This window comes from Rhipicephalus sanguineus, chromosome 3 (assembly GCF_013339695.2).
Source record: "Rhipicephalus sanguineus isolate Rsan-2018 chromosome 3, BIME_Rsan_1.4, whole genome shotgun sequence".
NCBI lineage: Eukaryota > Metazoa > Arthropoda > Arachnida > Ixodida > Ixodidae > Rhipicephalus > Rhipicephalus sanguineus.
The window spans coordinates 183,875,380-183,902,555 of NC_051178.1; the positions used below are offsets into that span (position 1 = coordinate 183,875,380).

General features: G+C 48.2%; 1 protein-coding gene across 1 annotated transcript; it reads right to left on the reverse strand.

Moving 5' to 3' along the window:
* Positions 1-344: 344 nt before the first annotated feature.
* Positions 345-24,537, reverse strand: LOC119386161 (putative sodium-dependent excitatory amino acid transporter glt-6). Its single transcript, XM_049413694.1, has 10 exons — positions 23,620-24,537; positions 22,538-22,808; positions 21,225-21,435; positions 10,120-10,162; positions 9,142-9,244; positions 7,185-7,311; positions 5,963-6,196; positions 3,909-4,103; positions 2,950-3,084; positions 345-661 (listed from the first exon to the last, which is right to left on the reverse strand). The coding sequence occupies exons 1-10, from the start codon at positions 23,683-23,685 to the stop codon at positions 508-510; spliced, it is 1,539 nt and encodes a 512-aa protein (XP_049269651.1). The 5' UTR covers positions 23,686-24,537; the 3' UTR covers positions 345-507.
* Positions 24,538-27,176: the final 2,639 nt, after the last annotated feature.

A 27,176-nucleotide genomic window follows, 5' to 3' on the forward strand; every position in this document is an offset into this window, starting at 1 on the left:
CGAATGTACGTGATCGCATCCCAAATGCGTATGCTCGAGAATATCACTTCAGCTCTTCAGCAAACCTAGCCACATATTTTCAAGCGGGCAATGCAGAAAAAACCAACGCGTACGCGGCGCAAAGTTTCGTTTGCTACCACGGCGGTAGCGTTTGTTTACGTTTACGCTGGCTGTCCCAGCGTTCGATTTTGCAATCTTCGGGCAGCTTCGGGTTGTCTCGGGTTTTCCACACACGTGACCAAGACGCTGTTTTCTGTCCCGACCGGAACTAGCTGGCTGACCCTCTGGCTAGCTCTGGTTGCCAGCGAACTGCCAGAAGTCCGAAAATCGAAGATCCCCAGTGGTCCACAGAATGTTCGAACGATGCACAAAAGACCAGTTCAAGGAAGTGCTCACGTGCCAAAAGAATGCGTCAGTCTATCGTTATAACTGTGACGACTATCACTGGTAGAGAAAACGCAACACGGACGGGTCGAGAAGGTCACGGTGTTATTGAAACGTAGGTCTTCACAAGGCCGAGTCTTGCAGCTTCTCGCTAGCTTCGTCGTGCACGATGACCACCTCACTGAGCTCCGACGTCTTTTTCCGGAAACAGATGTGGTCCACCAAGGCACAGGTGAAGCAGTCGCCCAGGCAGTTGTTTGTCGTCCGAGCGCGATCACTGCGTGAGGGAAAAGGTGGGAGCATGGGATTAGTTCCTGTGCGTCCTTTACGCGTTAATACTGTTCTTCGTTGATGTTTGCTTGCGATTAAGAAAGCTTAGTACCGATTTTAAGCGTTTCCATCGTGTCGCCGCGGAAGTATTCAGGCGTATTCGGTGTTGTACACAATTGTGGCGGTCTGGGCGTGTTGGTATGACATGACCAATAAATTCTAAGCGCACATACAGACGAGGACAAAGAACACGTATGACACACAGGCGCTAACTTTCAACATTATATTGAAGCCAGGGGAACAGAATATATAAGGGCACACGTGACCTTACATGACGCCGGCGCAGCAGGCATAAAATATGGCACCATAAATGACATCGCAGGTAACGCATTACCTTGAAAGATAGTGCAATGGACGGCTTAGCCACACATGTATCTCCTAGACTATCTATCTTTTCCGCCTCAATTATCTCCCGCATGAGTTGACCTTTGTTTCTTGTTACGATTGTGCATTTATTAAACATTGGTAGGCACTTCTTTTCCGCACTGTGATCTGCATTACGGTCAGCACTGGAAACACCAGGATTATCACAACCATCCCACCTTCTGCAGTGAACATCCAAGAACCCTTCGCACTTCTCCGTAACATTCCGACAATGTTCCCTGAGGCGATCATTTACACACCTCCCGCTTTGTCCTACATAGGTTTTGTCACATGAAATAGGCAAGCTGTACACGACAGATTCCGCACAATCGATGAACTTCTCTTTACGTTTCTTCTTGCAAACTGGATTGTGAGAGGAACTGGGGTTCGTCATTCTGCAAAGTTTTTGAAGTTTCTCAGGAGCAGAAAAAACTACTTTGACATTGGCCTTCTGCCCTATCTTTTTTAAACGATGTGACACGCCATGAATATACGGGATGATAGCAAGCTTCTGCGGGTCATTGACACCCCGCAAGGCGTCGGCCTGTTTTGACGAACTCTTTCGCAGCAAGCCTTCAGCGACACTCACTAGTACCTGAGTGGGATAACCGGAATCACATAGCCGGAGGGTTTGCTCGTGAAAACTGACGCCCATTAGTTCCGGACACGATTTATGCAACGCATTGGAAATGCGTAGCTTGACGATGCCCCTCTTAACTAGTTTTGAATGGGCGGAGTCATAAGGGAGCAAAGGTTTGTTAGCACGGGGCTCGTACTTCCAGTACAGCCGCTTGTCACTAAATAAAAGTCTGATATCAAGAAATATAATACTGTCATTTGATGGCATTTCATGGGTTATTTCTAGCGGCGCTAGGCCTGCGCGTACAAGGGTTAGCAAGTTATCGGCTAGTGACGAACCCCAGTTCCTCTTACAGTCCAGGTTGCAAGAAGAAACATAAAGAGAAGTTCATCGATTGTGCGGAATCTGTCGTGTATAGCTTGCCTATTTCATGTGGCAAAATCTATGTAGGACAAAGCGGGAGGTGTGTAAATGATCGCCTCAGGGAACATTGTCGGAATGTTAGGGAGAAGTGCGGGGGGTTCTTGGATGTTCACTGCAGAAGGTGTGATGGTTGTGATGGTCCTTGTGTTTCCGGTGCTGACCGTAATGCAGATCACAGCGTGGAAAAGAAGTGCCTACCAATGTTTAAATAAATGCACAATCGTAACAAGAAACAAAAGTAAACTCGTGCGGGAGATAATTGAGGCGGAAAAGATAGATAGTCTAGGAGATACGTGTGTGGCTAAGCCGTCCATTGCACTATCTTTCAAAGAAATGCGTTACCTGCGATGTCATTGATGGTGCCATGTTTTATGTCTGCTGCGCCGGCGTCATGTAAGGTCACGTGCGCCCTTATATATTCTGTTCTCCTGGCTTCAATAAAGCGTTGAAAGTTAGCGCCTGTGTGTCATACGTGTTCTTTGTCCTCGTCTGTATGTGCGCTTTGAATTTATTGGTCGGTGTTGTAATCACAAAATGGGGTCGCCTTCGTGGTTCCCAGCTACGTATGAACTCTTTTCGGCAATTGGAGCAAATTCTGTCATTTCTGTTATTAATTACTGCTGTGTTAAAACTAAAGTTCGCATTTTATAGTTTCTATTAGAATACGCGAGATAACTCTTTTCGTTTTAGAGATATTAGGGTCGGAAAAGAACAATGCTCTCCTGGAAGGATGCAAGTGACTAACATTCCTTCCCGCGGGCAAATTGGTTAGCAGACATGTGCTTTATCGTAAATTCCTAATAGCGCACCCCAAAACTTCACCGTAAATTGGGAGAGAAACGTTTGCGTACGATAGCGTATGTACTTACAGCAACCACTCGACGGTGAAGAGGAGGCTGACGTCACTGACCGGCGCACCAATGACCGACAGCGTCATCACCATAAGAAACAGCGCCGAGCTTGGCATGGACGTTGAGGCCACGCTGACAGCTGTAGCAGAAATTCTGCGCAAGAATGAAAGTAAAGTTGTCTGTTTGTCTGTTAGAAGTAATTTAAAGGCGCTCTAAGTGATTGAGTGCCATAATGTTAGATATGTAAGTTCGTGCATTTACTCTGTTCGGAAAAAAATCTCTAGGACAGAAAAATTTTCTCAGTTCAGCTAAATTGGTTTATTGCACCTCGCGGAGGAAGTACAGCATAGTTTCGTTGTATCGAAGACAAGTGTTAGCAGACACCTGTCATGATCTTACACAGTGGAGGCTGGTATTGTCAATCTTATCACACTGATAGTCTGTGACGTAGCCAGAAAATGTTTTCGGAGGGGGGAGGGGGGTCAACTATACTTTATGTATGTTCGTGCATGCGTTTGTATGCGTGCATCTATATATGCAGATGCAAAATTGAAACTTTTAGGGGGCTTTGCACCCCCGACTACGCCTCTGCTGATAGTCATCACGTCTGCTCCATTGTGATCTCGCGCATAGTTGTACTGGTTCACACGCGCTTATGCGAGTGCGTATAAGGTGTTTGAGTTTGCACGCTTCGTGCAAAGGAACTTGTTCGAAGATGCTGCGCATGCTCCGTATTGGAAGTCATTTCCTCAGCCAACTGCATTGCTTGATGCCTGTTCCTCACGCTGCTCTAGATTAAGCACGACTTTTCAACTTCCCTCCTGTGTAGAGTATAGCTGTATAGAGGAATCACGTTAGACCTTTCAGTAGACTTTCTTGTCCTTTTCACGTTGTGCCTCACAAAAGCCTAAGATAAGAGACTTATGGCACATGATTTCGCGCTTATAGAAAGACAGGATACCGCTGCACACACTTACACGATGGCGAAGTAATCTCCCGACGTAAGGACAATGCCGTTGAGCTGGGCGATGAAGATGCTGCTGACCGTAATGAACACCGCCGTGCCGTTCATGTTCACGGTGACGCCGATGGGCACCACGAACCGTGTGACGCGTCTGTCGATTCCACAGTTCTCTTCCAGGCATTTCAGTGACAGCGGCATGACCGGAGCACTGCGCATGCGTGGTGGATGTGAGCATATCAACGAACATGAAGTTCTGTGGAGAAGTAATTCGGTTTAGGCATATCGGTGAGACATACTGTGTGTTTAGAAAAAAAAAAGAAAAATTAGTGCAGCTTGCACTAAGTCGCGCAAGGCTGGGTCACAGCAGAGCTGGTGGGCACCCAGCTGGTCTTGGCTTGGCTAGGCTTTTACCCTCTCACCTCTCTCATCCCACCCCTTGCTATACTATACTATACTATACTATACTATACTATACTATACTATACTATACTATACTATACTATACTATACTATACTATACATAGCTATGCTTGCTCTCGCCAAGAAATTTTTTTTCGTCAAGAATTTCGCTCTTTCTCTATTTTTATTTCTCTTTCTTTCTCTCTCTCTGTACTCCTTCTCTCGCCCATCATAGTTATTGCATCCCACGCCGGACAAATCGGTGCACGTGTTCTGGGAGCGAAGCAGCAGACGACAATGAAGAAGAGAGCGCGTGCCGGTTCATGATGATGATGATACTTTTCTATCTACGACACATGGGCAATCTAGAGCACAACAGCTCTGCTGTAAAAAAACTATGCCTAGTTTCATACAGCGCAGACTAAAATCTCCAACTTTGGAAATATCCTGCCACTATTATAACTCCCATTTCCCGTTAATATACACGCGGTGAATAGTGTGCTCTGTCACGATATCATCAGAACACGCTCGTAATGTTTTCGAGCGGTCATAATCGTTAGTATATTAGATAGGTTTCCCAGCAGAACTGAACGAAGCTGCTTTTTCAGAGGAACTTTAGAAGACAAGAAAAAAAAAGAAAGAAGGAAAAACTGTCCACTTGATGTCCACGGAAAAGTCTTCGCAAACTTGATTACGTTTAGCAACGTGGGATGCCCTAAATGTGAACGTGACCAGGAAACAAATTCTTGTCAGCGCAGGATGTTACAAGTAAAAAAAAAAGTGAGGCGACGCAAGTGCTTCTCAGAATTCCACGGCGAAAGTAAAGATTGCGATACATGTGCTGAGGCACTGTTTTTTTTTACGTTAAAGTGATGGAAACGAGAAAACAGCGGGTGCGTTTGTAAAGTGTTTCGAGACGTAATACAACGAGAGATTGACCTATTTTCTCGCGAGAAACTTTCAATACAATATTATAATTCACGCGTTTCTAGATTGTGAGAGGTTTCCAACTTTATACAATAAAATCAGATGTCTCAGTAACAGGAGAACTGTCCCTGGGCATCAATCTTGGATGCTAAAGCAATGCATGACCAGCAATATAAGATCTGGCATAATGCCCTCTGAAGAGTGGAGTCACGTGGGATCCGGAGGAATTACCCAGGTCCACTTTGGTGGCGAGGAAAGAGCTCGTATAAAACGTGTGCATTGAGGGATTTTGCGCAAGCCGCTTAAGATCCGGTTCAATCTCTAGCATAAACTGAGAACATAGAGTGTATAAATTAGTCACAAAGATGTATCTTTATGAATACTGTGTAGTGTTCCATAAAGGGAACACAACACAGTGTTCCACTGTGTTGTGTTCCACCGGAGCAGCGGGAAGCTGCGCTGTCCGGCTGGGATGCGGATGACCAGCTACGTCTGGTCGACAGAGCCCACCGGACGCCAACGGCCGCGGGCGTCCAGGACTGGGGACTGAACCACACCTGAGCCTCAAGTCTTCAAAAGTAGAGCTCAACAAAGCTATTTCTTTCAGTCAATCAGCCGGCCCTGCAGGTAATGTGCTTTGTCTTGCTCTGTCGAAGTTATTCTGCGCTTGTCCTTCGTTTGCACCCACGGCCGTTTTACCATTTTCAACTGGCAACAGCGGCGCGCGGTGCAGGCACGTACCTGGCGGCCGTGACGAAGGCGCACAGTCCCACGTACGCGAGCTCGCCGAGAAATTTGAACGGGTTCTTTCGCGTCACGACGAAGTAGAGCAGGCACTCGACTACAAACAACTCGACGGCGAGGCCAGACAGCACGGTGCCCACGAGCAGCGCCATCTGCTGGAAGAGCGTTACGATGCTCGCCACTGACAGTATGCGGGCACACAGCAGGCTCATCACTCCGACCGGCGTCATCCTGCATTAGAGAGAGAGAGGAGGGGAAGAGAAATGTATGTTATCGTCAGCATGACTACGCCCACTGCAGGGCGAAGGCCCCTCCTACGTTTCGCCAAGTAACCCGGTCCAGCGCTTGCTGCATCCGCGTTACCCCCGTGAAATCCTTAATCTCATCTGCTCACCTAACATCCTGCCTCACCCCGACGCGCTTGCCTTCTCTTGGAATCAAGTCTCATACTCTTAATGACCAGCTATTACCTTGCCTTCGTGCTATATTCTCCTGCCCAAGCCCATCTTTTCTTGATTTCGACTAAGATGTCCTTAGCACCCACTTGTTTCCTGCCCCACTCTGCTATCTTTTTGTTTCATAAAGTTACACCTATCATTTTTCTTTCCATAGCAAGCTACGTCGTCCTCAGTTTAAGTTGAACCCCTTTCTTAAGCCTCCACGTTTCTGCCCCGTAGGTAAGTACCGCTGAGACGCAGCTCTTATATATCTTTCTCTCGAGGGAGAGCGGCAAACTCTCCCTGAAGTGTATGTCGTTAGATAAATTCTGTTATATGGTTATACACGTTAAGCGCTGTTACCTGCTTTCAATATTCGTTAACGCGTTGCGTAGATTTTCTTGAATACAAAAACGCAGTGGCATAATCATATCATGGTTTTGGGACGTTAAACCCCAGATATTATTATTATAAAAACGCAGTGGTTTCAAAAAAGCAGTGCTCATAGAGGCGCATGTAATGGCCAGCTCGTGAACCAACGCCGTTTGCACATCGTTCATTTTTACACAGCCTAACGGGTCATTAACAGTTAATCCCGCTATGGTAGAGCGATTGCGCTTAAATTTTGGTGTAGTTGCTCGTTTCAAATATAGGTATTTATACTGACCGAACATGAAATCCCACTTAGCCGCCTTCTTTTTCTCAGCAAAAGCTGTAGAAGCTCATTGGAGTTTTTTTATTTGGGAAGAACGCAGCAAGAGCTACAATGACGCTTGACATACCACATGACTATGTAGACGATTTTCATGATGGCTGCATCCAGAGCTGCGAAGAATTGCTTGAGTATTTCAACGGGCTGTCCGAGTGTGCCGAGAGCGCCACCGAACACAACGCAGAAGACAATCAGGCCTGAAAAACATGCAATAAATGGAAAACGCTGGGCACAGTTACGGTTTTTTAGTTGCACTGACAAGAACATTCCATGACCATAATTAAGCAACAGAAAAAAAAAAGAGTGCGATGAAAGGAATTGCTCAAACTGCTTACAATGACAGCAGGTATTAGCCAGGTGACCTTACTACGCGATTACAATATCTGTGACAACAGCAGCTATATGTGCACGGGTAACGATAGAAAAGGAAATAAAGAGGGCGTCAAAAATAAAGAAAAAAAAATAGAATGTATGGTCTTCATTTCTCTAAAAAATTAATCATCCTTTAATCAATCATCATTTATTGGTAAGACACTAATACAATTGCAAAGTAAATGTAATACAGAAGTAGGGTCGCAATGTAAAAACAGTTAGGGGAGCGTCCTGTTACTACATGCATAAATATGTAGAACAATTGATTGGCAGCTACGGTAAAAACAGCAAGAGAATGCTAATCAACACATTAGAGGTAATTATTCAAACATCTGGTAATTTAAAATTACACATGTAAGTAGTAACCTAGCAGTAATATGAAAGGAATATAATGGATTGTAAAACTACCTCTTGTTAACATTTGTTGTTGTTGTTGTTCCGTTTAGTATAGGCTTTTTTGGCACAGTGCGACAATTTTTAGTAAATTGTAAAGGCATGCTTTTTTTCGTGCGCTCGTGCCCTGAACAAATCATGGCGCATGAGCAACTATTGCGAGAGGTGCTGAAATCCCCTTTGAAGCTATCATGAGACGTAAGGTCATATTATTTTTTTTACAGTAAAGCCTGAAAGTACGAATATTCTTTTACCTATGGACGCGTTAAAATAACTTAGCAGCTTTGCCACAATAAACATGGCAACGTGCGGTGATGATGATGGATCAAAGGGTGTTATAGTTTCAGGCGTGTGCAGGGTTCCCAATTACGAGGGGCATAGTCTCATCTCGCAGAACCCCTTCACCCCACCCCCCCTCCTAGATTGGTGGAGTCCAAAGGACAACATGCTTCACAATGGATGAAAAAAAAAAACTGGCCGCGTATCTGCGTGCTTCGCTGCAAATGTAGTCGAAAGACGACAGAGGAGGTGCTGCGTGAGATATGGACGCCATCTGGCAATACGCCGGGAAATATTAGCTTGCGCAGAGGGCACGGAGGAAGGAAAGTTCTTTTCTTCCTCCGTGGCAGAGGGCTTTCGTCGGCGTGCATAGCGTTGCATTTTCAGCGCAGCCGCATTTTCATCGCAGCTTAAGAAACTAGGGTCTTCAGTATTACTTATCTATGCATTTTCTGATAAAGGAACACACCACCTAATACCTACCTAGTGTTGTTGCGCCTCAGATATGCGTAATGTTTGCTTTTTGATCGACAATGTACATAAGTATGAACTTAGCCACCAGTTCAAGATGGATGGGCGGTAAGTAAGTGGTTCAACTTTGGCCGGGTGACTGAATCGCGTGACACACAGACAAACAGAAAGACAGACCAAAATTTCTGCGTTTAAGTTCCCCAAGAAAGACTATTGTCTTTAAAAGAAAGAAAATGAGGTGATGTGCTCTTCACGATGGCCTGCGTTTGGTCCCTGGCTTTCCCGACGTAAAGATGGGCAGTAAACAGTTCTTTAAATGCAACATCAGGGGCCTTCGGCCGCCATTGTCGTCAAAAAGCTGCCTGGCCATAACTGGGTAAACGTATGAGGCAGTCTTTGCTCCCCCCCCCCCCTATGTAGGTGATTAGGGGGGCGGCCGCACTCCCTGCCCCCCTCGCGCACATGCCTATGGTTATAGGGTTGTTAATTCTAAATGACACATGGCCACTCACCCAAGGAGTTGGTGCCAGCTCTTCGTGACCAGTTCCTTTTAACGATTTCTTTCGGTGGCTCTCCTCTAATGGAGAGATTTTTCCTCTCGTACGATGTGTAACCCTAGCAACGAGGAGAGATGCGTATAATAGCAAATTAGATTCGAATTTATACCGATAAAACTTGCCCAACTCACTCCAACGTGTATTTCTCCCACTGCATAAATAGTTCTTTTTTTTTCTTTCAATATCACAAGAATCTATGATTCCGAATATCAGTGTTCATTACCAGCCATTAATAGCCATTAATATCTTGCCAGACCAGAATTTTTTTTATTAAAGTTTCGGTCCATTCCTGCTAAAGGATGGTTTAACGTTGTGAATCCTTGTAATGTTTGAACCATGTAAGTTAATAAAAAAGCATAAATAAAACCGACTATAGGAAGGTCAACATTGCTTACTACGCGAATTGTAAGTTGTTTGAAACTTCTGATGTTCACATGTACAGATTACTGCGTGCGCTATCTTTGCGGAAAGTGGACATAGAAAGTATGCCCAACTAGTGGTAACAGGGGATTTTCTGTCAACTATGTCAGGGCTAAATAAATAGCGTATAAATTATCGCGACAATGACAAAATGGGCTATTACGATGACGTCGCCAAAGTTGCAATAACTATTTCTACATGATGCACGCGTGATAGCGTGATACACACAATCAGTGATGGCAATATCTTCGATAATAAATAAGACAAGGCTTAAGCCTATCTGAAGGGAGAAATAAAGGTGTACTACATGAAAGTTTGATAACCCCCTAGCTGTGAAAAACGAAAAAACAAACTCCACAACATCTGCACTGGAAGACCGTTTACTTCACATTCAAAATATCAGCGACGTTTCCAATGAAAATAGTCGTGTACATAACTGTATAGTGTCTAATGAAGTGCCGGCTGCACGCATATGCAACATTAATTGCAATTAGGAAGACTGCAAACGCTCACCTGTTCAACGCAGGCTTCCACCAGGTTTTCCGGAAATGCGTTACTGGAAAAAGAAAAACGTTTGGAATGACAGTCAATAATCGTTACGTTCTGACTGAAAAGCAACAATAAATGACAATGGTCCATCTCTGTCATAATATATTTATGAAAAAAAAAACAATCTAAAAGCCGAGAAGGATGGTAATGAGAACGAAAAAGCCTTATGCTTTGATATAACGACGGCTTCAGAGTGTCAGCGTGAAAACTACATATTTATGTATGTACGTTCGTGAGCACTACGAGCGGGAACACGCGAGCGCGTTGCGAATAGCCTCAAACCCCATTTCGATCGTCCCTCGGATGGCGCTGCCAAAAATAAAAGTAGATAGAAAGGGCAACGGCCGGTGACACGCAATAACCTGCCGTTTTGTAGTAGCACTATATACTTCGTTTCGTACATCAGGGGTGACATTCTGGACACCGTCAAATTCCGCCATATTGTCAAATTTCACAATGGCAGAATTTTAGGCCAATCAGAGAGGCCGTAGGAGTCCTCTAGGTCAATTCATAGTTGACCAACGACGGAATTTGACAATATGGCCGAATTTGACAATGCCCAGGATAGCACCCCAAGTGCAACGCTATGGAAGCTAGCAAGACTTCTTGCAGTAGGTGCGTTCGCACCAAGAAATTGTTGAATGATGTTAGCACCCGTAATGGGATCTTTCTTTTTTTCGTTTTTAGACTGAGTAATAAATGAAGATGCTTCGTGCCTTAGAAATAAACAAACCCCGTTATTTATACGGCCGTCAATAAGTGGTTCTGGATCGCTTAGCGTCTCTTCATTTTCGGATTGTGGCTTCCGCGATTAGTTCCGGTAGCGCGCAGCCAGAGCCAATCGCGAAGGCCACATTTACAAAGACGAAATCCAAGCGCGAGACGCGCGGACTTGCACACTTTGCTGACGAAATTTCTTGCGCAGCTTCCACGGCGTTGCACCTGGGGAGCTATTTTGTACACGTTCTCGGACAGAATGGAACGAAACGTCACGAGAGGCAGCGAACAGCCATTAGGAGAGCTTAGGGAATTCAGAAATGTTTTCAACGCATGAAGAAATATAGAGTTATAATAGCTGAACATCAATATTGACAAGCATTGCTTTTCAAAACTTGGAGTGATTTCTTGTGTGGCCACTCGAAGTTGGTTACCAGCATCGGTCCTCGATACGGATATTGTTTCGAGCCTGTCGCCTTAAAGAGCTGATCGAGCAGCATTGTCGGCGTGTTCATTGCCTATCACGCCACAGTGACTTGGCAGCCATTGAAATGTCACGTGGCGTCCTTTCTCTAACGAAGTGTGGAGGAGATACCTAACCTCGAAGACCAACTGCTCGTATGGTCCATGCCGCAGGGCTGATAGCGAAGATTGCAGGGCTGCCTTCGAATCGCTGAAGATTGACCATCGTTGAGGCTGTTCGCGGTCGACTACACAAAGTGCAATGCGAATCCTCCAGCTGGAATACAGCAAGTAGACTGCACAACCACTACCACCACTACCCGACCACTTTACGTCTTCAGACACCTACTGGACTACGCCGAAATGATGCCACTCTGCTTTGCCGTTGATGGCTAAGAGTGGCTTTCATGAAGTCATTCTCCTTTCGAATCGAAATGGCCGACAACCCTTATTGTGACAACTGTGGTAGGGAGGAGACACTACAGCACATCTTCTGCGACTGTCCTCGCTACAATGCGCGGAGAAAATCGCTCGCAGTCGCTCTTGCTCGCATAGATCCGAGACCGATGACGGCAGAAACCATTCTGGAATGTCGTGCTGAGAGGTCATTGCGCGGTGAAGGTGACGAAGGCAGTGCTCAACGTCTTGAAGACATCAGACTTGCACCGGCGGTTATAGACTAACGGCGTTATCATGACTGTGAGGTGTGTGACTTTGTGCATGCGTGCTCTCCTTCTCTCTCTCTCTCTTTATCTTTAAATATTCCCCATCCCTTCCCCCGTGTAGGTTAGCATACCGGTCGTTCTAGACTGATTAACCATCCTTGCCTTTCCTTTCTCTCCTGTTCGTTCCTTCCTTCACAGCTTGAAGTTGAAGAGCGCGATGACTTTGAAAATTTATTTATGTTAATGTCTTGAGTGGGCACTAGGTGGTGTCGCAAATTCACGAGTCGTTCGGAGGGGGGGGGGCGCATAACTGCGATTTTCGCATACTATCGGTGCGGAATCGGAGTAAGCCAGACACAAAGCAGGCTAATTCGATTCTCCACCCCAGCGCTTACGTTTAGATCCAATCCAAGTTGTCCGGAGACCATCATATATCCGTCCTATCGGACGGAACGGTGCCTCCGTCCCTTTTGTGACCGTTCTTTGTCAAAATGATTGACAGCACTGCCGTTTCCGGTTGCTATTCTCACGTCTGACCGTCAGACGAGCCTCGAGAAATCCCGTGCGGCCCTCTCTCGTCCTCTCGTGACGGTTCGTTCCGTTCTATCACAGAACGCGTACCAAATAGCTCCCCTGATGCATGACAGGAGTTCCCACGTTTAGCGGAGCTGTGCCGCCTTTTCCACTTATCCGTTAACCGCCTGCGCGAATCGCCCAACGTCGGGTTCGAGGCTATTTGCCACACCCTCGAATGTTCCCGCTGATAGTATTTCTCAAGACCGTACATCGTTCAAAGACATATTCTAGTAGGTCTGTCTACTTTCAACCACAACCCAATAACATCGAGCGACACCGAACAGAATGAAATCCATAGCAATACAGCAGAGCAATACAAGTGCCAACAAAAGGTATAACGCGGTAGACGGTGAAGTGCACTCCAGCCACCTCGATAATGGCACAGAACGTAAGGCAGAACGTGCACAAAACGCGCACGCCGCCATCTGGGAAGTGTACGAGCGGTGGCAAAGGTCCACGAACCAAATCTACGCAGTTATACGCAGGCAGCACACTTTCCGTCACTAACATGCATTGGCTGAACAACCTCGCAGTATGGGTACGGCACTGGTCTCTGTCGACCGCTTCTTTAGATCGCAGCCTTGATAACACAGGGCGTGCGCTGTCATGTGAGCCACGCGACTCGGCTAACTCAGCTATGCCCGGCTGTGCGGCAATCGCTATGGTACCGTGTTCTGCGGTAAATCCTAGTGAAATTGAGTGCGATGCAGTTTTCGGGAGCGGCGCCCTTGGCTCGTTGGCTCATTCCGCGGTTGGACTGCTGTATCCGCTTTTATACGCTAAATGTGAAGACCAAGGTTGCATGTGCGTATACGGCGTGCGAGCCCGGTAGGAACGTGTGACATCGAGGCAACGAAAAGCGACTATTTGCACCTTCCACGTTTCGAACCTACTTTGCCTTCGACGAACGCATAATGTGCGGCGCTTAACTCCGAGTTGGTGCGTTAATCCCGACCTCCGAGCTTTGCGTGCCGAGGAAATTCCACTGAAAGAAACCACGAATGAAGTGAAGAGGACATATTAATCAGGTAAGGTTCACGAAGTAACCCGACGTTAGAGATTAACTTGAGCTTTTAGTGTCCTGTATTTGGTACAAATGTCCTTACACATAACGCCTCACACATTCTTGTGCTATCTTTATGCGCTCTCTATGCTGACGCCGTTCAAAAAGGTGTGTACGACTCTCGTCTTTGGCTGGAGACAAGACCAGTGATAACGTTTTAACACGTGTACGAATTTAGCCCTCGCACAAACTTGTCATGCTCTTAGTGGTCGCAATTCCAATAATTGAGACCGACGGTGGTGGAAATAGCGACCTGTCGTTACCCAATTTATTTCTTCAGAAACAATACTCGAAGCGTGTTGATGTCACGACACGAACTATCCGGTTCGCATCTCCTTTAGTGCTTCGTCACATGATCCACTTCGGACCAATTTATTAGATTCACTGTCAAATCAGGCAACTCAGTAGCTGTAGTGGCGTTGTTGCGAAATTTCTGCATACTTCTTTTTACGGCGATATAAGGCTGTTATTCGTTTTACGGCTTCATATATTCTTCTGTGACGAGCCATAAAACTAACGCTATCGGACTCTCCGTATTTTCTCTTCATATTTTTCTAATTCTAATCAATTTATTATAATTAAGTACGATTGGTAATGGAATTATTAACCGATCCTATGTATCATCGCCATGTCATTGTAACCTGATAAGCGTTTTAAGGCGGCACTTGAGTATTTTCTTGGACATAAAATATTTGTTGCATTGATCGCCCACGTCCTTGCGACTCCACTGTTTGCGAACGCGTTGACATAGCGAGCGAATTGGACCCGAACCTCAATATTGTGAGGGCAATTTTCTCCTGCGCACTCATAAACAGATGGCTTGCAGTGACGTCACTGAAACCGCCATGTTGGTGCGCTGCATGGTATGGACGCAAGGTTTGAGACGTCGCGTTAATGTTTATCATTGCATTACTTCCAGGTTACTTAGTTATTGATGCAATGAGGCCAATAACAATGTGGTCGCATCGTTATCATATTGAAGCAGGTGAAGTGCAATGTGATTACGCTACCTTTAAGACATCAAAGCCGCCATGTTGGAGTACCAGTACGTTATGAAGCTGCGTCCATGACGTCACGTGCAAGCTATCTACATTTCTTGGGAATTATTTTATGGAAATATTTTTTGGAAAGAAAGGGAAGAAAGATAAAGAAAAATAGGAATGGCAATTAAGAAAGACAAAGAAATAGATAGAGAGAGGAAGAAAGAAATGGAAATAAAGAGAGACAGGAAAGAAAGAAAAAAGTGAAAGAGAAAAAAAGAAATGAATGAATGAGTAAAGTTTATTTACAACGGCAAGAGGAAAATAGGGATAAACAAGAAAGGCCTCCCAGCCACGCGGTTCTTTCAGGCTTGACACCATTAGTGCGACGCTGTCCTAATCCTTTTATTGCGATAGCAATTATATGGACAGTCTCGGCTGGTTTTTGTTCGTTCCCGTAGCCGCCGCCGTCATTCACCGTACATGTATAAGTATGTATATATATATTATCACGTGATTTATTCACGTACAAACTGCGAGAACGCCGCGGGACGTCAAGGGCCAAGATCCAGGCAAGCGCAAGCTCGGGGCGCGTGGCTGTCGCTCGCACTGTGGCTTGCTTTCTTCGCTCTTCGTCGTCGTCACGTACTATTCACTACATTGGCCCCTGGTGAATAGAGGAGCCATCCTGGCGACCTAAGGCGTTGTTAGTATAGCGGGGTCGTAATAGGGCTTCAGGCGGCTGACATGGACGATTTCCCGACCACGACGACGTAAATCGTGGGATGCTGTCAGAGGCTCAACCTCATAATTGACAGGAGACGTGCGAGAAAGAATGCGGTAGGGCCCCTGATATTGGGTACGTAATTTCGAGGAAAGGCCAGGAGTGCTCGATGGGATCCAGAGCCAAACGATGTCACCAGTCGCGAAAGTAGAGAGAGGTCGGTCGGTGTCGTGCCGTAGCTTCTGGTGGCCTTGGTCCTCGGTGGTCAGCGAACGGGCTAATTGTCTGCAATCTTCGGCGTATCTGGAAACGTCAGAAATCGCAGTATATTCAGACGAGTCCGGCGTATAGGGAAGCATAGTGTCCAGCGTGCAGGACGGGTGGCGTCCGTATAAAAGAAAGAATGGTGAGAAACCGGTGGTCGCGTGCGTTGCGTTGTTGTACGCGTACGTGACGAAAGGCAGGACGGTGTCCCAGTTGGTCTGGTCTGATGCCGTGTACATTGTCAACATATCACCGAGTGTGCGATTAAATCGTTCCGTGAGGCCATTCGTCTGCGGATGATATGCGGTGGTCATTCGATGAACGATGTTGCACTGGACGAGCAAGGCCTGAATAGCGTCGGACAGGAAAACACGCCCTCTGTCGCTCAAAAGTTCACGGGGAGCACCGTGGCGAAGGACAAAGCTGCGTAAGATAAAAAACGCAACCTCTCTTGCGGTAGCCGTTGGAAGTGCTGCAGTCTCTGCGTAACGGGTGAGGTGGTCCACGCCAACCATGATCCACGATTCCCAGAGGAAGTCGGGGGAAGCGGGCCATATAAGTCGATGCCGACGCGGTAGAATGGACGTCCTGGACAAGGTAGAGGCTGAAGTGGACCGGCTGGGCGTTGAGGCGGAGCTTTACGCTGCTGACAAGCAGTACAAGCACGTACGTACTTGCGCACGAACGTGTACATGCCGCGCCAGTAGTATCGCTGACGCAAGCGGTTGTACGTCTTCAGAGCGCCAGCGTGAGCGCTTTGCAGGTCGTTGTGAAAAGCAGTGCAGAATTCTGTGCGCATGTGGCGTGGGATCACTAGCAACCACCTCCGACCGTCAGGTGCGTAATTACGCCGATAGAGGAGGCCGTCGCGGAGTGCGAAATGCGTGGCTTGACGACGGAGAGTTCTTGACGCTGGATGAACTAATGAACCAGTCAGAAAGTCGACGACTTCGGAGATCCACGCATCCTTGCGTTGCTCCGACGGCATGTCTACGAAGTCAAGGGGCGTCAAGGCAGCTGACGTGGCTGACGGCGAAGCTGTGTCAGACGGTAACGGTGAGCGGGATAGCGCATCAGCGTCCGAGTGCTTGCAGCCGGATCTGCACACAACACGAATGTCGTATTCCTGCAGCCGAAGCGCCCAACGACCGAGGCGGCCTGAAGGATCTTTCAGTGATGAGAGCCAACAGAGAGCGTGATGGTCCGTGACTACTTCGAAAGGGCGGCCATAAAGGTACGGACGGAACTTGGTCAAAGCCCAGATTATGGCGAGGCATTCTTTTTCAGTGACTGAGTAGTTGCACTCCGCTTTCTTCAGAGTTCGACTCGCGTAAGCAACAACGTACTCGTCGTATCCTGGTTTCCGTTGAGCCAGTACAGCACCAAGACCGACACCGCTGGCGTCAGTATGGACCTCCGTAGGCGCATTAGGGTCAAAGTGACAAAGTATCGGAGGTGACGTTAATAAGCGCCGTAGCGTCATGAAAGCTTCGTCGCACTCTTGTGACCAAGCCGACAGGCCGTTAGAGGCTGTCAGTAGCTTTGTAAGAGGTGCGATGATAGAAACGAAGTCGCGCACAAATCGACGAACATACGAGCACAGCCCAATAAAGCTTCAGAGCGTCCTGATGGAATTGGGCTTGGGGTACTTGGCCACGGCATGAAGTTTAGCGGGATCCGGAAGAACGCCTTCCTTGCAGACGACGTGGCCTAGTATGGTGAGTTGGCGCGCAGCAAAATGGCACTTCTTGATGTTAAGTTGAAGGCCAGCAGAGGCGAGGCACGTGAGAATAGCGCGAAGACGAGCAAGATGAGTCGGAAAATCGCGGGAAAATACAACAACGTCGTCAAGGTAGCATAGGCAGGTATTGCACTTGTGCCCACGAAGGATGTTATCCATCATTCGTTCGAAGGTAGCTGGGGCGTTGCAGAGTCCGAAGGGCATCACCTTAAACTCATAAAGCCCATCGGGAGTGACGAACGCAGTCTCCGGGCGGTCAGGGTCTGCCAGTGGAACTTGCCAATAGCCTGAGCGCAAATCCAAGGACGAGAAATATTCTGCTCCTTGCAAGCAATCGAGGGCATCGTCGATGCGTGGCAACGGGTATACATCCTTCCGAGTTATCTTATTCAGGCGGCGGTAGTCGACGCAGAATCTGATAGAGCCATCCTTTTTACGCACAAGCACGACAGGGGACGACCAGGGGCTCTGGGATGGCTGGATAACTCAGCGCGTGAGCATATCATCAACTTGTTCATTGATAACACGGCGCTCTTCCGCCGAAACGCGATATGGTCGTTGGCGTAAAGGGGCATGGCCACCGGTGTCGATGTGGTGCGTGACGCTCGTTGTGCGACCCAGAGATGGCTGACCGCAGTCGAAGGATGAGCGGAACTCTTCTAGAAGAGCCAATAGTTCGCGTCGATGGTCCAGTGATAGATCCGGGGACACAGAAGGGTGAAAAATGTCTGACTTCGGAGGTGCCGCAACAGGGGCTGTCATGGCATTCAGCTGGTGATGAAGTGGGGCTTCAGCGAACTCCAGAAAGCGAAGCAGGTCAACGGCATGTATGCTTCCCAAACATTCCCCGTGAAGTAGACACTAACGGGCGAGGTGCGCAAGTTGGCAATCGGCATGATGGTAGCGCCGGATTCGATGGTGAGTACGGCAAACGGTAGTCGTAGGGCGTGGCGGCGGAGAAACACCTCTGACGGGGCGATCAGGACAGCGCCGTCAGGAGCGGCCGGACAAGTCAAGGCGACAAGGGTGGACGTGTTTGGGGCTACGTCAGCGTCGGCAGCAATGACAAGTTTACATGCGTCAGATATGGTAGGCCCCGAAACAGAAGATTGCAGCGGCGTAAGGGCGACTTCTGCTCGGGCGCAATCTATGATGGCGCGATGACGTGAAAGGAAGTCCCAGCCGAGGATAACGTCGTGAGAGCAGGACGGCAGCACGAAAAACTCAATGACGTAAAGTTCTCCTTGAATATTAACGTGCGCGGTGCACACGGCTGAAGGTGCTATGTACTGCGAGTTCTCAGTGCGGAGCATGAGTCCTGAGAGCGACGTGGTCACTTTTTTTAACTGGCGGCAGAGGCTCTCGCAGATTACGGAAACGGCGGCCCCGGTATCAATTAGCGCTTGAGCCGTGGTCCCTTCAACATTGACGTCGATAACGTTTTACGGCGAAAAAGACGGAGGCCTTGGGCAGTTCGCTTCGCATGCAGTTCTTGCCTCCGGAACTGCAGCGATCAGTTTCCCTCTTGCGCAGCAGGTCGGCGACGCATAGGTGACAGGGAGCGTCGTCGAGGGGACGGTGACCGGTGGGTGTCGTTGGGTCGTTGATCATCACGGGTATACTCCGGTGGCGACCGGGACGACGACGCGACCGGCCTGCCGTCGGCGTCGAAGTGAGGAGGGGCGTAGTTTGGGGGCGACCTGGACGACGACGCAACTGGCATGCCCACGGCGTCGAATGTAGGAGGAACCAGGCGACAATGGCGAGCGACGTGGCCGGCGAGGCCACAGAAGAAACAGATGGGCCGATTGTCCGGGGTTCGCCACGCGTCGAAGCGCGGAAAGACGGAGCCGAGGGGCTTGGGATGGGCGGCGACGAAGCATACGAGGATGTTGGCAAGACACGGGGCGGCATAAGTGGGCGAGGTGGAGCGTAAGGCATAGGCTGGCGATACGCGGTCGTCGCCAAGGCATGGGACGGCATCAGTGGTCGAGGTGGAGCAGAGGGCATAGGCTGTTGAGGGGGCCGAGCAGCAACGGCGGCGTAGGTAAGCGGCGCAGTGACGGGTGGTTGTTGGAACATGGGTGGGAGAGCCTCAGCAACTTGCGTCCGAATGGCTTGTTGAATGCCCGGAGCCAGAGGATGCGCCGGCTCGTGAGTGGGCGGCAGTAAGGACAGCTGGCGCGCGACATCTTCACGGATGAAGTCTTTGATCGTGGGCTGGAGAGTCGGCTGAGCGGCCTGAGGGACAGCTAGCTGCAAGCTGGAGAGCGTGTCGGGGGTCGGGAGGGCCTGACGGGCGATCGCGCGCTGCCTGCGCAATTCGTCGAAACTCTGACAGAGTGAAACTAGCGCAGCGACTGTGGTGGGATTCCGCGCGAGCAGCAGCTGAAAGGCGCCGTCCTCGATGCCCTTCAAGATGTGGTTGATTTTGGCCTCCTCAGGCATAGCGGGGTCGACGCGGGTGCACAGATGGAGGACATCCTCGATGTAACCCGTGTAGGTCTCACCCGGTTGTCGTGCACGCTGATGCAAGCGCTGCTCGGCGAGAAGCTTGCGAGCCGAAGGCCGTCCAAAGACGTCCTCGATAGCAGTCTTGAAAGCTGACCAGGATGGAAGCTCGGCCTCGTGGTTGTGATACCACAGTTGGGCTATGTCGGCAAGGTAGAATTGCATATACCAAAGCTTCATCGGATCGTCCCATCTGTTGCTGGCGCCGACGTTGTCATACCTCGATAGCCACTCGTCCACGTCCGATTCACCGGAGCCCGAGAAGATGGGGGGGGGGGGGGGGGAGTCCCGCTGAGGATACACGGCGCCACAAGTGACGTGGAAAGCCTAAGGGCCAGGCTGGGAAGGAGCCTCGGTGGCCATGTTGGTATCACGAAGGGGGGGGGGGGAAGCTTACGGGAGCGATGATCCAGGGCCGTACGGGAAACCCACGTACCTCCACCAAATGTCACGTGATTTATTCACGTACAAACTGCGAGAACGCCGCGGGACGTCAAGGGCCAAGATCCAGGCAAGCGCAAGCTCGGGGCGTGTGGCTGTCGCTCGCACTGTGGCTTGCTTTCTTCGCTCTTCGTCGTCGTCACGTACTGTTCACTACAATATATATAAAAGCCCCAAAGAAAAATAATTCACAAAAAACCAGGGACCACTCGCTCCGCAGCGCATGGCGCTCAGCACTACGCCACGCAACACAGATCCCCTAGGTAGCTAACGGCGAGCGTTATATACGCACCCTTTACCGCTGGCCGGACTCAGAGATGGCAGGCGCTTATAAGCGTTTCTTCATTACCGGCGAGATGGCGCGAGGAGCGCGCGCTTATCTCAAGGAAAGAAGGGGGGCGAGCGGGGGTTGTATGTCTTGTGCTTTCCCCGCGATGTCCGCGCTGAAGTCACAGAGCGTATGAAGGTGACTTCGCTCGCTGCAGCGGCCGCGTTTGCGAAAGGAGCGCGCTGTTCAAACAGAAATAAGTAACAACTGCGACATTTAGTTCGCGCTCGTCGTCTGTGTACCTGTTCGTTCGTTTCGTGTGTCCTGCTTTATGTTTCAGCAGTGCGCTTCAAGTATCGAGCTGTGACGCATGATAGTTCGCGCTCGTCCTGTGTGCGTTCTTTGGGCTCGAGCGTAGCGCCGGCAATTCCGAGCTGCTTTCCGTTCTTCGCGTTACATTCCAGTTTGTTGCTATCGCATTCATTGCTTCGCCGTTGCGGCGAAAGTGTGACTTGTCTTTAATATTTGGAAAACCAGAAGTAAGGGCTCGGCCGGAAGTGATTGGAAGAGACGCAAGAGTGTCACTCTGTGCTCGTGCTACCAAAAAGACGGGGATAGCGAGATCGAGGAAGCCGCCTAGCTTGATAGGATGCTCACCGGACGAGATCCAAGAACGTGTCCAGTATCTGGGGCTCACCCCGGATCTCTTCTACGACGTCGATGCTCGACTTGAGGTCTGGATTGCCCGGATGAACCGTTGTCACAAACACCAGTCCGATGAGGGAACCCACAAAGCTGGTGCTGATGAAGATGGAAAAAGTTAGCAGAGCCATCTTGCCTTTCGCCTTGCCGCTCAGATTGGCGCTGCCTGCAAGAGGAGACGGTATAACGGCCAAAGTTCTTGAGGAAGGACAGTGCGAATGCACTTTCTTGACGAAATCAAAACCTCGGCAACGACAAAAAAAAAGAAAAAAAAAGAAACAGCAACTCAAAGAATCCGTTTTTATCACTCGAGAGATCTAGCGGACGACCAAAGCGATGTAGTACGCCATCCGATTCCATATGATGACATGAGCAACCTATACTTGTACGGACCTTTATCGCGATAGCTGCTACGTAATTATGTAGGCTTGAATTTTATTGGTCTCTAGACGTTCCCTTCTGGAACTCGCGTTATATCGAGCCCCTGAACAATAACCTAACCTGAGCTAACATATCCATCCCGATGACCTGTCTCGATTTTCGTAGTATATGCATAAAATAAATAAGGTTGTACCATTAATGTTATATCAAACAAAGGAATGAGCCCTTAAAATTGCCTTCCGTCAACGACTACAATATAAAATACATAACCATACAGTATGTAGCACAGAGCTGTACCCCTGCTCTGTGCTATATACCGGGTGTTCAAAATTAAGCTTTCTGGTTTTCTTAAAATGCAGCACTGGCAGGTACATGAAAACCATCTTTGCAGATTAGTTTTTTATCCAGGAGGGCACAAAGTGAGACAATAATTAACGCTGTCAGCCACCAAATTAACTAATATTGAATAATGAACTTTTTAATGCGTGTAGCAAGCGGGCATGTTTGTACTGAAAAGTTGGAGGCACTCGCGTTTCTACACAGTTCCACTTGGAAGAATTCGTCTAGCATTTCTGTGCCCCGATATGCCCCAGTGCAAAGTTTAATCGCAGTTTGCATGATTACGCATGCAAGACGATGAGAACTGGCGCAAAGCTCCTCCCCGATGTGCCGCGGCAGTCATTGCTTGCTATCGCCAGCAGGTCGCAAAAGGGTAACTGTTATCAGCTTTGCCTATGCCTTCGACCAGTTGTCAGGTTAAACGCCGCACGCAACTGCCGCGGGACATCGAGGAGGAGCTTTGCTCAAAAATATCTGAGATTCACTGAAATCCATTAAGCAAGTTTGACCATTAGTAGCATGTTCGGTGCATGTACGAGAAGAGTTACCTGTGATGATGCTGGCGATCATCATGGGGAGCACGAGCATGCGCAGGCTCCGCATGAACACCTCACCAGGCATGCCGATCAACACAATGGTGGATTCGCTGGGGTTCGCGTGGCGCAGACCCAGGCCCAGTACCACGCCAGCAATGACGCCGGCCAGCGTTAAGAGAAGGAACAGGTGCTCTTTCGCAAACTTGCGCAGCCTCGCTGCTAAAGGCAATGCCCGAACTTCTATGTGGGCCGTACTGTATTCTCCCATTTTCACCTTCTCGCTCTGCAGCAGATGAAAAGCGAAGGAAGATGAATAATGAGTACATTGCTAGCTTGCAAAACAGTATGGCTCATAGGCCTACGTCAGGAAAAAAATGTCGAAAGAAAAAAAAAAGAAAACCCTTCAAATCAATCTGGCAATACCGGTCTTGTTTGCGAATTCTCAGAGGGGCAGGAGGCGATCCCGAGCCTCCACATGTGGAATGAACCTGTTATCCACACCCTAAGTTTACACCCTTTAGGGAGTCTTTTTTTGTTCAACAACGATAATCGCCATCCATCCTGCGTGCACATCCTCGCTTTAAAGCCTTAAGGTACTTTCAGGTCACGAACACCGTGAACGCAATCAGCGTGACACAGCATTCTAGATAGGAGAGTGCCGAGCGCTCAATTTTGTGGAAAGTGAACGCAAACGTGGGGCAAAAAGATTCCCCAAATCGTGCGAACTTTTTTTTTAGAATGTATTAAACTGCGGCAACTGTAGGTAGCTCGTGCATGTCGTATGTGCAAATGCTATTGCTAGCTGTTGCACACAACTCTGCGATCAATTTATTCCTGAGGTGGAATTGCAAACAACGCATGTATTCTGACTACTCACTGGTTTAAGTATAGATATGCGTATGTTAAATGACCTAACAGTTATAAGCATCGAGCCTGGACGAGTAGAAAATAGCTCCGCAGACTACATTCTGGCATTAAAGGCGCGTTGTATTCGGCTTTCACTGTAAGCAGTTAACTAAATATTGACGAAAAGAAGGCGAACCCAAGAAAAGGGAAATGATATCGGGATATGAGAACGAAGACGTTGTACTCACTCTGCAAGTCGCTAATGACGGGCCGCTGATGGATGCGGCATTGCTGGACGTACCCGCACGGTCCATGCCTCTGGCGATCAGATGGTTGCCGCTTGCCCCTTTCTTTCAATGGTAGAGGTAAGGTAAATGTACGTCCTGCAGTTCCATGTGAGCTCGCACTCGGGCGTCGCAAGCGAAAACAGAGCGCTTCCAATAAGGAGCTTTATTCTTCGACGCCGCGACCAGGTTGCTTGCGCACATTGGATTCAGAAACACCACAGTCATACAAGCGGGGCCATTTCGGACTGTCTCTTCTCGGCCTCGGCTATCGAGGAGCACGCGTCGAACTCTTGCACAAGGTCGTGAGCACCTCTCCGCTGACTGTTCTCTTCAGAAATTTCAGGCACAGGTAGCAAAACACCTCGGAGTGTGCACGAGCCGCACAACTTCTTGTAAAGATATCGCTCGTTTACACTCGTAAGATTGCCCTCCGTAAAATTGTACAGATAGCGAACGGTCTGGCCTCTCGTGCGCGTGTTTACCGTCCAACTGCTTCCTGGTCTTTCAGCGGGCACGATAGTGAAGACGCCGTCACCGACGGTTCGTAGCTGCGCTGTGAGTTATGCAGGCCGCGCGTCAACTTTATCCTCACTATGGTGGTCGTTGTGCTATCGTCACGGGCACTTACGATTAGCAGGTGCAATGTATTCTGCAGGGAACTGATTCCTTCAGTCTTCTCTTGCGGAAGGGAAGACGACTAAAGTCGTTGCAGAATGAAGCAGAATGACAGAAAGCGAATAACGAAGAGGGAGTTGTCTCGTGCTTCTTTGAACAGCCAGAAGGATTGTGTAAATCGGTCAGCCCATACGCACCTGTACGATATGCCTGCAAAAACTCTGCGATTTGTCGACACTCTCGCAGAGCCGCGTGTTCGGAGTGGTTGTAGAGTGAAGCCCGTTCCGCAGTTTTCCTTTCATTCGGAAGAAATGTACGCGGCTTTTGTCTGCCAACCCTGGCACGCGCGGAGACAATTAGTCCAGGTCAACTCAAACTTGATGGATCAGCGAACGTCGTCTTTCGAAAGCTGGCGAAAGGTAGGGGGGGGGGGGTCGCGGAAGAGCCAGACGTGCAGACGCCCATGCCACCTCATCGTTTCTTGAAGCGCTGGCGTGTAAATAGAGCGAGCGTCTTCCTTCACCCCGCGCGTTCCTTAAGGAGGTTCGTTAATGCTATTGTCGCAATGTTCTCGCAGACATGTGCTTGTCTCCGTGATGACGGATGAGTGGAAACTGCGGCAAAGGAAATGGGATGTTCTCTCGAACGACTGTGACAAAGTAGAAGCACGGCCACTCGATATATATATTTTTTTATCGAGCTGCCGTAGTAAAACACACTATAGCCTTGCAGGTCACGTGGATTTGTAGACACAGATGGCCGGAACGAAACTTAGTGCGATGAAATAACGCAGAAGAAGTAACCTGGAGATTACTATTTTTACGCCGGAAGCAATGCATATGACAGGGGGAAAAAAAGCTTCGATATTTAGACGGTAACGTATAGCAACCAGACGCTGACTTCGGGAAAAACACTGAAAAAAAAAATATTGATTTGAAGCAGAGCTTGACTGGGTTGGTTGGTGCATTGTGAAAGGGAACAAAACAGCAAAAAACAGGAACAAAAAAAGAAAAAAAAAAACCCCGACAGACACGACTCAGCGCCGTCTCTGTCGTCTTCACTTCGTCCTATCCTGTTCAAAGCGATGTTTTTTCCCTTTCATAAAAAAAAAACAAAAAAAAGGAAAAAAAAGATGGGTGCTGTAAGTGATTCAGAGGGTGTTTTCTTCTTCGAGATTACGTTCCTATAAAAAAGGAAAATAAAATGAATGAGAATGAAAGGCTGCTTTTCCCCATCGCCATGACTAGTAGTCACTCGTTAATATTTGCGCTGGCAGGGGTTCGCAAAACCTATTTGCGGACATACGTAAGTGCAATCACCACGGGTTGAAACGAAAGACCTAGTGATGTCCACCGTAGTACAATTTAACTGGCGTAGTTAAGTCCGCCTGCGCTCTTAACCTTGTTCCGCACATGTCGTGCTGAAGTTGAAGTTGAAGTTGAAATTTATTTGCATCATCATAATGCGGGAGTGCTGCATAAATGAAGCATAAGGCTAGTTAATTTGCTCTGTTTGTTCTTTCGCTATCCCATGCTATTCCGGCGTTCGCGCCGTTTCGCCAAAAAGAAACGTATTCCGCCAACATGTTCCACTCAGCGAAAAATATGTGAAACGAAAATAAATTTGTGCAGAGGTCTTCAGTTTGACTTCCACCAGTGGCAAGAAGTCTATTCTTTCTCAGTCACTGTATCTTTTACTTCAGTAATCCAATTAAAATGCGAGATTTAATCCTCGTCTGCAGTGTTTGAATAGTCATTTGCCGTCGAGTCTCTGTTGGCTACTGGTGCATTTAACATAAAAAAAGAAATAAGGTTCCTGTTTGCTACACTTTCCCTTTTTGCGGGAACACGTATATATAAATATTCATGGCGTTCTCTGTGCTCCCATGTTCAGACAGGAGGGGTCTTGTCGAGGCTTCTGCGAAACAGGCGTTACGTTGAGTTTAACTCCCACCTAAATTTCACTTTCCTGGATTGAAGGGAAAACTCGCTGGCTCCCTATGAATACAGAGACCATTGCTAGCTTATTGATAGCTATATAAAACGACTACCCTCTGCTGAAAGCGGCCGGTCTTAGCACATGGCGTGCCGTTGGAAAGTGCATTAGCGTTCGTCGAGAATGCAGAAAGGTGGAGACATGACCTCTCAGTTCTAAAGCAAAAAGTTGTAATTTCAGAGAAAACCTTGTCCGCCTGAAAATAAAAAATAAAAAAATGCCCTCGTCGCCCTCTGCTTTCCTCTCTTCAACTTGCATAATACAAGGCTGTCCGGACAGAATGTTGATGACACAGTATTAGTCCGAGCGAATGGCGCGCATACGAACTTCCCTCTCTATGTGCTGATGGATTTGAACTTCAACCTCGCGATTTCGTTCCATGTGATCTTGTTGAGACGCTTGCAGTGGCTGAACGTAGCTTTCCCTGTTGACGCACGCAAAATGAGCGACATGTTTTTTTATTAAATGCATATAAAGCTATATCTTGTGTTGTATAAGGAAAAGAGTAATACTCTGCCGCACACACAGATATATAGCCAGCTGGCTCAGTGGGCATCAAACTCGAAAGCTTATTCACCGATCTGCGTTTTGCCATTGAAGCTAATGCAAGAGATCATGGGCAGGTGCTCTTCATGTACAGTATGTTTCGCAGCATTTTTCTTTCATTTTTTTACGCGTCTCCGGTCTTTCGTAATATATATAGCCCGACGGTAGAGTCGAATTGCATAGGTTTACATACTTACCGAAGACAGCATCACGATGTAGATGAACAGTAAAAGAGTAAGCGCTGAAGAAACGACGAACACAAAAGGGAAATCAGACAACGGACTGGCGCCAGTCCGCCGTCTGCTTCAACAACGGACTGGCGCCAGTCCGCCGTCTGCTTCCCCTTTTGTGTTCGTCGTTTC

Coding starts and splice junctions, on each gene's coding strand:
- LOC119386161 (XM_049413694.1), bottom strand. CDS start 23,685: ATGGACCGTGCGGGTACGTCCAGCAATGCCGCATCCATCAGCGGCCCG. Junction 21,436..22,537: donor GATCGCCAGCATCATCACAG/GTAACTCTTCTC, acceptor CTCCTCTTGCAG/GCAGCGCCAATCTGAGCGGC. Junction 662..2,949: donor TTCACCGTCGAGTGGTTGCT/GTAAGTACATAC, acceptor TCCCTCACGCAG/TGATCGCGCTCGGACGACAA.